Source organism: Elephantulus edwardii, unplaced genomic scaffold (genome assembly GCF_000299155.1).
Source record: "Elephantulus edwardii isolate Elephantulus edwardi_28Jun2011 unplaced genomic scaffold, EleEdw1.0 scaffold00203, whole genome shotgun sequence".
NCBI classification, from domain to species: domain Eukaryota; kingdom Metazoa; phylum Chordata; class Mammalia; order Macroscelidea; family Macroscelididae; genus Elephantulus; species Elephantulus edwardii.
In genome coordinates this window covers 1,627,969-1,640,700 of record NW_006399953.1, presented here as the reverse complement: position 1 = coordinate 1,640,700, position 12,732 = coordinate 1,627,969, and the positions used below count along the sequence as shown (strand labels likewise).

Sequence of the window (12,732 nt, the reverse complement as noted above, 5' to 3'; positions counted from 1 at the left end):
GCTCTAGATGCACAAGTTTTATTGGGCTTATAAAACTTGCCGTGACTTTACTGACATTTATTAGCATCAGGTAGTCAGATATCTCTATTTGCTTCTACTGTTTCTCATATACATGAGTTAAAGCATCTGTCTATAAAAGGTGTAAACAGAGTTCCACCATAAATGTAGAATTTGTTTTCCAGACCAGACAGCAGTGTAAGGTAAGAGGGTTTCCCCATGCTAAAATCTCTTTTGAGCCCCTTCCTCATTTTTATTAACATATCTTTATTAAACATCTTGTCTACTTTCTCTTAAACTGCAGGCTCTTAAAATGCCGTTAGGCAAAAGTTGTAAGGTGAGGGGTTCTATGCACTTAAGGCAGGTTCCTACACTGAAGGCCCAGGCTCATGGAAAAGATATTTTCTGTGGAGGCAACATATTTCACTGCTATGGTATTCTAATGGAAATTTTAAAATAAAGTCTAAAGAGTGAATGTTGTTATTGTCATGTGCCATCCAGTCTCTTGTGACTCATAGTGATCCTACATATGACAGCTCTGAGCTCTGCTCTATTTCTAGGGTTTTGTTGGTCCTGGTGAACAGGAGCTAATTATTGAGTCTCAGAGAAACAAAGTCCTCGCTTGTCTCTACTGACTTTTATCATGCCAACCGAGAAGCACTGACTTAACTATATGGGACTCTATACACTTGGTTACTATTTACTGAATAGGTAGCATTTATTGATTAGCTAGTTAGCATAAAAGCACTCTGTGGGATACGATTTTTGGTGAACTCTGCAGTGAACAAAGTAAACTATGTCCAAGAGATAGCATAACCTAATGGAAATGACAGATAAGCAAATCAATAATAGTAATGAAAGACAGAATGAAATCTGTGCCCAAGAAAGGTAATATTGCAGGTAATATTTCTCTGAGCACAGAGAAAGAAGGAGTTCATATTGTGATGAAAGAGCAGATGAAAGTGTTTGAAGGAAGAGTTGGCATCAGAGTTGAGCCAGGATTCCAGAGGCTGAATCAAGGCTGCTGAGCCAAGAACTTGATCCACCCACGGCGTGTGCAGGCCTGACTCTGCTAGGAGTAGCTAGAGAATGGATTATGGAAAATGTGGTGGGGAAAGAAATTTTAGATCATGGAGAATGTTCCTTGGAGAAACCAGTGAATACTTTGGAGTTGTTGTGTGCCATCAAGTCTGAATTGATTCATAGTGGATTCTCCAGTGGGTTTTCAGAGGTGGAAAATTACACAGGAGTAGATTGCTCATCTTTGTGCCTCAGAGCAGCTGGCATATTTGAACCACCTGGATCTGGGTTGGCAGGTACACTCCTTACCCACTGGGCCACCAGAGCTCCCTGCCAGCCTGTGTCTGAGAGAAGTCGCTGGCTGCTGGAGGAAAGCTAGAGGAGAAAATACTTGCTCCATGGAGATGACTGGGCCTGGATAATATCTCCTTGGTGGTTAAGGAGCTGTGCTGTCGACACGCAGGAATGCAGTTAGAATCTACAAGCTACTCCATGGGAGAACGACAACAGTCTCTGCCAGATGATTTACTGCTTCTGAAAACATGCTGCAGCGTCAGCCCGAGTCAGTTCTGACTTGATGGCACACAACAACAACAATTGCAATATTTCCTGGGACTAGAGGGATTTGTGCTCTTAGGTGACACATCTCTGACAGTTCAAGTCCACCAATGTCTCTGAGAGAGAAAGGTGGGCAATATCCTCTCATGTGATATACAGCCTCACCAACCTGGTCGGGGGTCAGCCATGAGTCAGTTCTGACTCAATTAAAAGGATGAAAAAGCTCACCAAATAGCATTTATTTTGATCCGTCACTGTGCTTCTTATCTGTTGAAACAAATAAACAAAAAATGACAGAGACTGACGTGTTTTACAGTTTGAGTGGTTAAAATATAGGCACATCTCCCTACCAATTGGTACATGTGGATGGATGGATAGATAGATAGATAGATAGATAGATAGATAGATAGATAGATAGATAATAGAAAGACAGAAAGATTGCTGCTTCTAGGGTTCTCATTTTAGAGCCTGATCCTGTTCTATCAATCACAGACCTATACCATCCAGCAAGTAAGATGTTAACCTTGGCATGGTACAAATTCTTCAAGACCCTGCCATAGTGCTAAACCAGCCTCTGTTCTGATTGTTATACTTCCCTTTAAAAGAAGGCATAGAAAGATATTAAATATTTGAAAACCAAGAGACGTCACCTCTGGGTCTGTAGATTGCTAATATTACCGACTATTACAGAAGTTAGGAAAACTGTCCATTCTTGGTACTTTTTTGGAGATATAACAGAAATATGTAGACTTTCAAGATAATCTTGAAAAGTTAAAGATGTTTGGAGCTTCTCCAAGGAGGCAAAAGGAAGAAGCGCTGATCCCACAGTTTCATGGCGGTGCTTAATGATGAGCCTTGGAAACTGCCGTTGAAGTTCACACAGCTCTTATTTGGCAGATCCACAGAACTTTGATCTTTTTGTTTTCCCAAAGCCTAAAAAGTTTATTTCCTTTTTCAAATTATGAGACACTCGAGCTAATACCGTTGGTTCTTCCTGTGTTGAGGACTCCTTGTATAATCAATTCTCTGCTCTTCAAAGAAAGACTGGGCTAATCTGCTGCCATTGGTTTTCACAGGGGAGTTAAGAACCTTGGCGTGGCTGGACCGGGAGCGGGTGCCTGTGTACAGCCTGGTCGCCAGGGCTACGGACGGAGGGGGCAGGTTCTGCCAGTCAGACATCCGCCTGATCCTGCAGGACGTGAACGACAACCCACCTGTGTTTTCTTCTGACCACTACAACGCCTGTGTCTATGAGAATACTGCCCCCAAGGCTCTGCTGACCAGGGTGCAAGCTGTGGATCCTGATGTTGGTAAGTGGGCTGCACGGATCATGCATTTAACGTGCATTCCCAAGGTGCACTCTCCTCAGGTTTCATGAGAACCTTCATCAGCCCACCTCTGTTCCTTGCCCCAAGAACACTTACATTAAACCTCATTTCAGCTCTTCAGTCAATATGCATTGAGCCTTTTTCTGTGTCTCAAGAGATAGCATGAATTCTTTTACCTCCTAGCAAAGGATTGTCTCCCTTTTATTCCTTTGCCTTTTGACCAAAAATAATAGCTCCCTGACTTGCTTGTGCATCCTGAATGTAGTTAAAGTGCTGTGTTGTGTGGCCCAGAGAATTTATTTCCATTTCTATAAAGAATTGCATCACCTGCTTCAGCGGAAATATGACAATTTCGATTTATTGTGGTGCCCCTTAGTGCAAAGACCAATTACTAAATGTGGTACCAGTCCAATGTGGATTTTCTAAGCTGCCATTTTTTCCCCTGAGTATTTTGGTCGCGTAGAAGCTGACATTACTAGGCAGGGTGAGAGTGGGGGCAGATAATAAGGAATTAGAATTGAAAGTTACTAATAAAGTTTGTGTTAAAATCCACTTTACATAATGAGATGGTGAGTTAGAAAAGACTAGAGTTAATTGCTAGGTAGTTCTTCTGAGAATGCATAAGTTATTGAGGTGACTGCGTGATGGAATATAAATATGAAAGGGCGTATAGACAGCCTCTTGGTTGTGCATTTTCAGAGCCGTAAATCAAAGGACTCAGGAATGACGGCATGTGTCTGCTATGCTAAGCAGGCCTCTATATAATTCAGTGTCTTATTGCTTAATTCTGAATTGAAAGAAAAATTATTGGACTAATGGAAAAGTAAGTACATGATAATTAGTTGAAAACAAACATAAAGCCCAGGGTCTCTGCATATTTCCCCTTAGAGAAATTAGTGGCTACACTTTGAATTATTGCTCTTACCTCATTAGCATAATTTTCAATGCTGAAGACCAACCCTTTAAAATTCTGCTTATTATGGAACATGCGGTGGTGGGGGGGAAATGTTAAGCAGAAAAACTCTTTTGATAAGATGTAATTATGTAATATTTACATGTCCTTGTTATTGTGCTTTGTTTTATTTTCTTTTTCAAAGAAGGGATAACTAAATATTCTCAGGACTCTTGTTAACAGATTTTTTTTTTTCTAAGAGAAAACAGCAGAAATAATGTCTCTTTGTATCTTAATTTTGAGAATTTGTAATTGGGATGTATTGTTGTTGTTGTTATGCACCATTGAGTCACCTGCGACTCATAGCCACCCCGTGAACAACAGCCCTAAATACTGCTCTATCCTGTGTCAATCTCACTATCTCCAACACACTTACCCCCATATTACCCCAGTCACTGAATCAATCCATCTCATCAAGGAACTTCCATTCCTGCGCTGTCCCTCCACCTTCCTAAGCATGACGTCCCTCTCCAAGGACTGGTCCCTCCTTGCAACATGTCCAAAGTATGTCAGAAAAAGCTTCAGAATCCTTACCTCCAAGGAACAGCCTGGTCTCACCCTCTCCAGGATGAACCTGTTTGTTCTCTTAGCAGTCCATGATATATTCAATACTCTTTTATAGCACCACAGCTCAAAGACATCAATTCTCTTTCTATCATACCTAATCATTGTCCAGCTCTCTGATTCTCCAGCAAGTGATTGAAAAGACCATGGCATGTATCAGGCACACCTTAGTCTCCAGACTGACATCGTTGCTCTTCAGTACTTTGGCGAGGTCTCTGATAGCCAACTTTCCCAATGCAATTCGTCTTTTAGTTTCCTAGCTGTTGGTACCAAGAATGTTGGTTGTGGAGCCAAACAAACTAAAGCTGCTAACAATCTCAATCTCATCACCATCTATCATGATGCTGCCAATTGGCCCAGTGGTGAGAATCTTTGTTTTCTTGATATTGAGCTTCAATCCATATTGAAGGCTGCAGTCCTTGACAACAAGCACTTCAGATCCTCCTTCGTTTCAGCAAGGGGCTGCATGTGTGCGTGCATCACTCCCTCCACCCTCTCTTCTGCTCCTTTCTGCTGTTTCCCCAGCCTCTGCCAGCAGCTCCCACAGTGACAACAGCAGCAGCATTGAAAACTGGAAATGGTCTCATGTAGGGTTTTAGTAAGGTATTCACGTGACACATAATTAGTATGACATTCAATTTTAGACAATGTATTGTGGACATCAGCTGACATCTGTATTTAAAATTCGGGAGGTTTTTTGTGTTTTTTTTAAAAGAAATGTAGATTTCCACCTTCTTTTAAAAAAATAAAATTATATCAAATTCAGCAGTTCTATGTCCTCAGTCCCACAGTGGTCAGAGCTGAATAGCAGCATCTTGCAAGAAGCCAGCCACTAGCCATGGTTTCTACCCTCTTTTCACATAACCTAACCCTAACCCTGACGTTTGGTATACAGCTACTTTCTGAAAGAAGACATCTAATCTTCTTTAACTTTTATATTTAAATGAGTTCACTCTCTCATTGAACTCAGGTCAGAACTGACTTGTAGCTAACCTTCCAGCAGGTTTTCACAGACTGTAAACTGCACCAGGGGAGATTGCCCATTTTTCTACTTCACAGACACTGGTGGATTCAAACCACTTCTCTGTGGGCTGACAGAGCAACTCCTAATGCACTGGAAAAACATTGCAAAAATTTCTTTCAGCATCCTTCCCACTTACTCACCTGGCTTAATTTTAATAGGCTCTGGAAACCTGGAATTTGACATTGATGTGATCCACAGAGCTTGTTCAGGTTCTCCATTTTTCAAAGCATATTTGTGTGATGTGTATGTTCTACCCATGAGGTGTTATCACCTGTGTAACTTCAGTCTACCACTACCATGTTCTATTTATAAACCCTTCTCCATCTCACATACTTTGGTCAGGAGGAACCGATTCTTGGAGAAGGACATCATGCTCAGAAGGGTGGAGGGATAGCACAGGAGAGGAAGACCCCAGATGAGATGAATTGACACAGTAACTGGGGCAATGGGGGTCGGGGTCGGTGTGTCGTAGTCAGTGAGACTAGCTCAGGACTGGGCAGGCTTCAGAGCTGTTGTACATAGGGTCGCTATGAGTCACAGGTGACTTGACAGCACATAAAAACAACATCATTACAAGGCTCACTGTCCTAACCCTTTGTAGCCACTCCCACCTCCTCCCTGCACCCCTCAGCCCATCGCATTTCCTTTCCTTCTCTGGCTTCCCCATTTGTGCTTTGTTATATGAAAGAAATCATGTCATAGTAACCATTTATAAGCTGAAATGTTTTTCACTGCACAGTTTACCAGATCTATCTACGACAAACCCACAGCCATTACACTGACTCCAATTCATAGAGACCCTATTGTACAAAGTAGAACTGCCCACAAGGTTTTCAGTCTGAGCTGGAACAGACTAGCACATCTTTTCCCCATGGAGTGGCTGACAGGGTTGAAGTATTGACCTTTCTGTTAACAGTGAAGCTGCAGGCCTTAAAATCAATCCAAGTTGTATGACTGGCTTTTGATCCTACTCAAAAAGAACATGGGCTCTATTTGTGTGAGTAACAGGGATATTTGTGGTTCGTGGGACTTCTTTTGCTCAGTGTATTTCATTATGAAGTTGTAGATTATTTCATCAGCATTTGACCAAATTATTTTCTAACCAGTTGCCATGGAATTAACCCCATTTCAGGGCAGAGCTGTGCTCCGAAGGGTTTTCTATGGCTGGTTTTGGGAAATGGTTTACCAGGCCTTACTTCTGAGGTGCTTCAAAGTGGATTTGAACTGGAGACTTCCAGTTGCAGCCAAGCACATTAACCATTTGAACTACCCAGGGACTTGTTTTTGTTGTTAGACGCCATTGGTATGACTCTTCATTACCCCATGAAAAACATACCTGTCCTGTCCTACCCTGGGCCATCCTCATCATTTCTGACACATATGAGCCCATTGCTGAAGTCACTGTGTCTAGCTGTCTGGTAAAGGTCTTCCTTTCTGTTGCTGACCCTTGACCTTTCAAAGCTTGATGTCCCAGTCCAAAGAATAGTCCCTCCTAGCAATGTGCCCAAAGTATATGAGATGAAGCTTTCTCATCCTTGCCTCCACAGAGCACTCTGTGCACTTTTTCCTGGGGAGTTGTTGTTGTTAGGTGTCATCAAGTCAAGCATGACACATAGTAACCCTCTGAACAACAGATCTGAACCCTGTCCTAACCTGTGCCATTCTCACAATCTCTGACATACTTGAGCCCATTGCTACAGTCACTGGGTCGGCCCGTCTGGTTAAGGATCTTCCTCTCCTTTGCTGTCTCTCCACCTTTCCAAGCATGATGCCCTTCTCCAAGGGCATAGCCTCTGTTAGCCACATGCCCAAAGGTATGTGAGGTGAAATCTTATCATCTCTGCCTCCAAGGAACACTCTGGCTGCGCCTTTCCCAAGACATATCTGTTTGTGTTTTTGGCAGTCCATGGGATATTCAGAACTCTTCTCCAACACCACCACTCCTGGAAGTATGTCAGTATAAATGGCAGAGAAAAGATAACCTGTAGTGAGCTGAATCCTTAATTTCAAAAAGCCAAGGCCTTTACAGTGATTTGTCAAACCTTTATATCTTGGTTTTCTATTTTTAAAAAATAGTATTGATGGCAGCCAAACAACTCATTCTCTTTTATGCTAAATTCATTATTCATAACAAAGCAATGCTAATGTTAGAGTCATTTCCTGGGTCAGGAATAAAATAAAACATAAGGGGAAAAGATCATTTTAATGCTAATTTTATGAGTTCTGAGAAATAGCAGGACAACTGTCTAGATTTCAGCTTTAAGTTCTTCATTTTTCCAGTAAAATGGAAATACCTTCAATCCCATAAACTAGTGACATGACTTCATGACCCAACATTTACAAATATGTAAGCTTTCCAGTGCAGGTGAGGAGACTGCTGCATTCTTTGGGCCTAATATCCCACTATTTAGAGAGAGATGGATCTGTGCCCAAGCTCCCTGGTGTGAGGGTTTTGAAGCCAGTAAAGAAATACACCGTGGTGAGGACCAGAGCTAACATCTACCAGATAAAACGATCTGAAAGTAAAATGTAAACTTGTACTGGTGAGCACACTATCATACATGATTTATTGTGAGGCAAATTTCCCTGTAACCTGCAATAAGAAATGGGTTTTTTTTTTCTCCTATGGTTCAGAGACATAAAGCAAAAAATGTTCTCATGAGCAGCTCACTCATTCTTAGCCCATAAAATCTTTTCTGTAAAACTTGGCACTCTTTTCAGGGATTTTAGAAAAACTTGGAACTTGAAACACACATTACATTTTTTTTCCATTCAATTTAACAAATACTGAATGAACAGCTGGGTAGTCAGTACAGCCGAAGAAACAGCAAGATTTTCAAAGATGAGCAATGTTCCACGTGGTGACGGGCTCACATGGTGGCACACAGTCAGTCCAGGAGAGAGGCTGAAGCTGGGTTATCCAGACCCTTCAATGCTAGGCAGAACTCACAGAATGACCAAGAGTTCAGAATCATGAAGGCATTCAAGGAGTCTAGTTGTCGTGTCTCTTGTTGATAGTTGCTGTTGTTATTGTTATGTGCCATCGAGTCACTTGAGTCTCATTGCGACCCTATGTACAACAGCCCTAAACTCTGCTCTGTCCTGTGCCAATCGCACTGTCTCTGACACTCCCATCCCGATTACCCCAGTAACTGAATCAATCCACCTCACAGAGGGCCTTCCCCTCCTGCGCTGTCCCTCCACCCTCCCAAGCATGATGTCCCTCTCCAAGAACCGGTCCCTCCTTACAATATGTCCGAAGTATGGTAGACGGAGCCTCAGAATCCTTGCCTCCAAGGAGCCACCCAGTTTGACCCTTTCCAGGATGAATCTGTTTGTTTTCCTAGCAGTCCATGGTACCCTCACACATCATCAGAGAACTGCCAAAAGTCCAGGCTGGATTTAGAAGGGGTCATGGTACTAGGGATATTGTAGCTAATGTTAGTTGGATCTTGGCTGAAAGCAGGGAATACCAGAGGAATGTATATCTGTGTTTCATTGACTATGCAAAGGTGTTTGACTGTGTGGATCATAACAAACTGTGGCTGACTCTCAGAAGAATGGGAATACCAGAACACTTGATCATGCTAATGAGAAACCTATACTTGGACCAAGAGGCAGGCCTCAGAACAGAGCAAGGAAATACTGCATGGTTCAAAATTGGGAAGGGCATGGGCCAGGGATGTGTCCTGTCTCCATACCTTTTCATCCTGTATGCAGAACAGATTATCCAGGAGGTTGGGCTCTATGAGAAGAAATATGGGGTCAAGATTGGTGGAAGATCTATCAACAATCTGCAATATGCACATGACATAACCCTGCTTGCTGAAACTGAGGAAGACCTGAAGAGCTTGCTGCAGAGGGTCAAGGACTGCAGCCTCCAATATAGATTGAGGCTCAATGTCAAGAAAACAAAGATTCTCACCACTGGGCCAACTGGCAGCATCAGGATGGATGGTGAAGAGATTGAGATTGTTCACAGCTTTAGTTTGCTTGGCTCCACAGCCAACACTCTTGGCACCAGTAGCCAGGAAATTAAAAGATGTATTGCCATGGGAAAGTCTGCTGTTAGGACCTCTCCAAAGTACTGAAGAGCAATGGTGTCTCTCTGAAGACTAAGGTGTGTCTGATACAGGCCATGGTCTTTGCAATCACTTGTTATGCATCAGAGAGTTGGACAATGACAAAGGAGGATAGAAGAAGAATTGATGCCTTTGAGCTGTGGTGTTGGAGAAGAGTGTTGAGGGTACCATGGACTGCTAGGACTGCTTGTGGATAGAAGCTGGATTAAATAATGTTTTCCATAGCATGAACAGATAAAATAAAGGTCTAGACCAGTATATTGTGTCACAGTTGAAGGAGGAGGAAAGTATTTTATCTGAGGAATGTATTTATCTGAGAAGTTACTGTCATTGTTCTTTGCAACTGAATCCATGCCCATTTATGGTGACTCCAAGTGTACGGAGTAGAACTCTTTCAAAGTCTGTGGCATTTGAAGAAGCTCACCCAACCTGTCTTCTGAGACACCTCATGGTGTTTCAACCACTAACCTTTCAATTTGGGCTAATGAAGAACTCTAGTAGAAGACTTCCTGACCAAACCAGTTTAAATAATCCATCTAGTTGTTTCCTGCCTCTGCAAACCCACCCTAGGTTTCTAGATCTGCCACAGTTTGAGAAGCACGATGAAAGATGTGGGAAGAAAAACAAAGAAGTGAGATTAGTCTTTAGGAAAGTGTTATAGACAAGCTGTTGGCCTTCTGATGGGGAAGCACGGGTTTCAGGGCAGAGAGACTAAGGGACTATTACTCGCACTGGTGTCTACACCTGCTTTTGTCATTCCTTTGCTGGTGTGTTGCATACACTGTAGAGCTACTGGTGGTGGTGAGTGATTACATTTACAAATGTTCTATAGAGAGGAAAAAAAAATACATATTCAATATTTATTTCCCAGAAAGTCAAATCTAGAGAGGACTTGAGTGTTTGAGAGTGGATTCTGACTCACAGCAACCCCATGTAACAGGGCAGAATGACCCCATGGTATCTTCATGGCTGTAATCTTTAAAGAAGCAGATTACCAAGCTTTTCCACCACAGAGCTTCTAGAAGTATTCGAACCACTGACCTTTTGGTTAGCAACTGTGTATATAACTATCAGGCAAGTCTCCTAAGAGAGGGCTTAGCTAAGTATCTTGTGCTAGGCTGGGGAAATCTAGTGGCTCAGTGGTAAAGAATTGAACTGCCAACCCGAAGGCAGTGGTTTGTGTCCGCCAGCTGCTATGTGGGAGAGAGAGGGACAATCTCCTCTTGTTTGATTTATAGTCTCTGAAAACCCACCAGAGCATCAGCTGTGAGCTGTTTCCCACTCAAAAACATGCAACAACAAAGGCCCAAAGAGAGAAAGAACACAAACTTGAAAGAAAAGGTAAATTCTGAAGTGGCTTGTCCAGAGGCTTTAACATCTGGCTTAGTGGGGCTGTGAGAAAGGACACCAGAATCAGGAATAAATGGCTGCTTCCCAGCGGGGCCAGATGTGTGTGTCCGACCCATAGGCACATGGACTCTGCTATTTCTCACTTTTGTTGTTGTTAGGAGCTATCACATGAGTTCTAACCGACACAGCCTTAGCTGTGTCAAGTGCAACAGAACAAAATCTGCCGTGATATTCTCCACCCTTAAAATCGGCTGTTCTTTAAGCCCACTCTGACAGCCACTGTGTCGGTCTGTCTTGTGAAGACTCTGCCTGCTTTGCTCGGACGCTCTGCTTAACCAACCATGTTACCCTTCTCCAGGAACTTGCCCCTCCTGATAACATGTCTAAAGCATGTGAGACAGTCTCAGGATCCTTGCTTCTAAGGAGGATTCTGGCAGCACTTCTTCCAAGGCAGATTCATTTGCTTTCCCTTTTAGGAGAGACAGACAGCTTGCTCATTAGGCTTATACTGCCAACTGAGTCAAGACCCTCTCAGGATGATGATGATCTGTCCAAGGGAGGAGGGTCCCCAAATATCCTCAGTGACAGCCCTCCGAGTCATCAGACTAGCCAAGGAGTCATGTGGGCTTGAGGAGAATGACAACTGCCTGTTCTGGAGGCCTGTAATTTAGTGCCCTGTACTGCTTCCAAAACTATGGCTTTGTGCAAGTTATCCTACAAGTCTGGCCTTGATTCTTCTTCTGTAATGTGAGAATGAATGACAATAACAATATTTGTTTTGCCACCTCCAAAAAGTGAGGCTCACTCAAGGGTGAATGGAAAAGCTTTTTAAATTATATCAGGCCCTCTACAAAGTTAGACAGCCCTGCTTTAAGATCCTACACAACCTCAACTCACCTTGTTGCCTTTGAGTCGGAACCAACCCATAACTGATCCTCTAGTAACTTTTCAGAGATTGCAAATCACACAGGAGAAAATTGCCCATCTTTCTCCCATGCTGGGTTCAAACCACCTCCCTTTGGATCAGCAGTGCAAGTAGTTACCAACTAAACCATTCTCCCTAATTACCCCTGACACCATTCTACCCACATGTCTCCATCATCTTTACCCCTCCATGGAACATTGAAGTAAGAGTTTTAAATGATAAAATTTTTATAATCAAATAATATATGTTGTAAAATTATACTAATGATAAAGTTAGTAAGAATTGTCAATAATAATCATAGTAAAAGTAATACTATCTCTTCATGGAACTGCAGCTAAGTACCAAGTACAGTGCCAAGTGCTTTCTATAAATATTCCCACAATTTAGCTTTTAAAAAAAATTAATGTTAATGAAAGTTTACAGAGTCTTAGGTTTTCCATTCATTCATTGTTACATTTTTCTCCCTGCCCCTCTGGCCCCCCAATTCACTCTTATCTTAGAAAAATTATTTCATTGTCATACAACCCCTCCCCCCAAGTCCACTCCACTATGCAGCCTTCGGTCTGGACTCATGTCATGACAAAATTACCTAACCATATACTCCTTTTAAACCATTCTCTTCCTCATTTGTTTGAATGCAGTATACATTATTTATTCCCATTTTCTCAGTCTCCCCTCAACCCTAATGTCATTCCCCTTTTATAACAGTGGCCTTATGCAATACTTGTCCTTTTCTGACTGAGATATTTGACTCGGCATACTGTCCTCCAGGGTCACCCATTTTGTATAGTATTTCATGAGTTCCTTGTTTCTCAATGCAGTATAGTATTTCATTGTGTGAATATACCAGAGCTTCTCTATCCATTTGTTTGTTGATGGGCACTTGAGTTGTTTCCAGCTCTTTGCTATTGTTTTTTTTTCTATATTTTATT

General features: G+C 42.3%; 1 protein-coding gene across 1 annotated transcript in view; it reads left to right on the top strand.

Annotated features, from left to right (window-relative positions):
* The window catches only part of FAT3 (FAT atypical cadherin 3), a 779,036-nt gene that overhangs the window by 652,032 nt on the left and 114,272 nt on the right, over positions 1-12,732 (top strand). Inside the window, exon 12 of the mRNA XM_006897182.1 lies at positions 2,652-2,885. Within this exon, the coding sequence (XP_006897244.1) occupies positions 2,652-2,885 (234 nt within the window). The remainder of the gene's footprint in view (positions 1-2,651; positions 2,886-12,732) is intronic.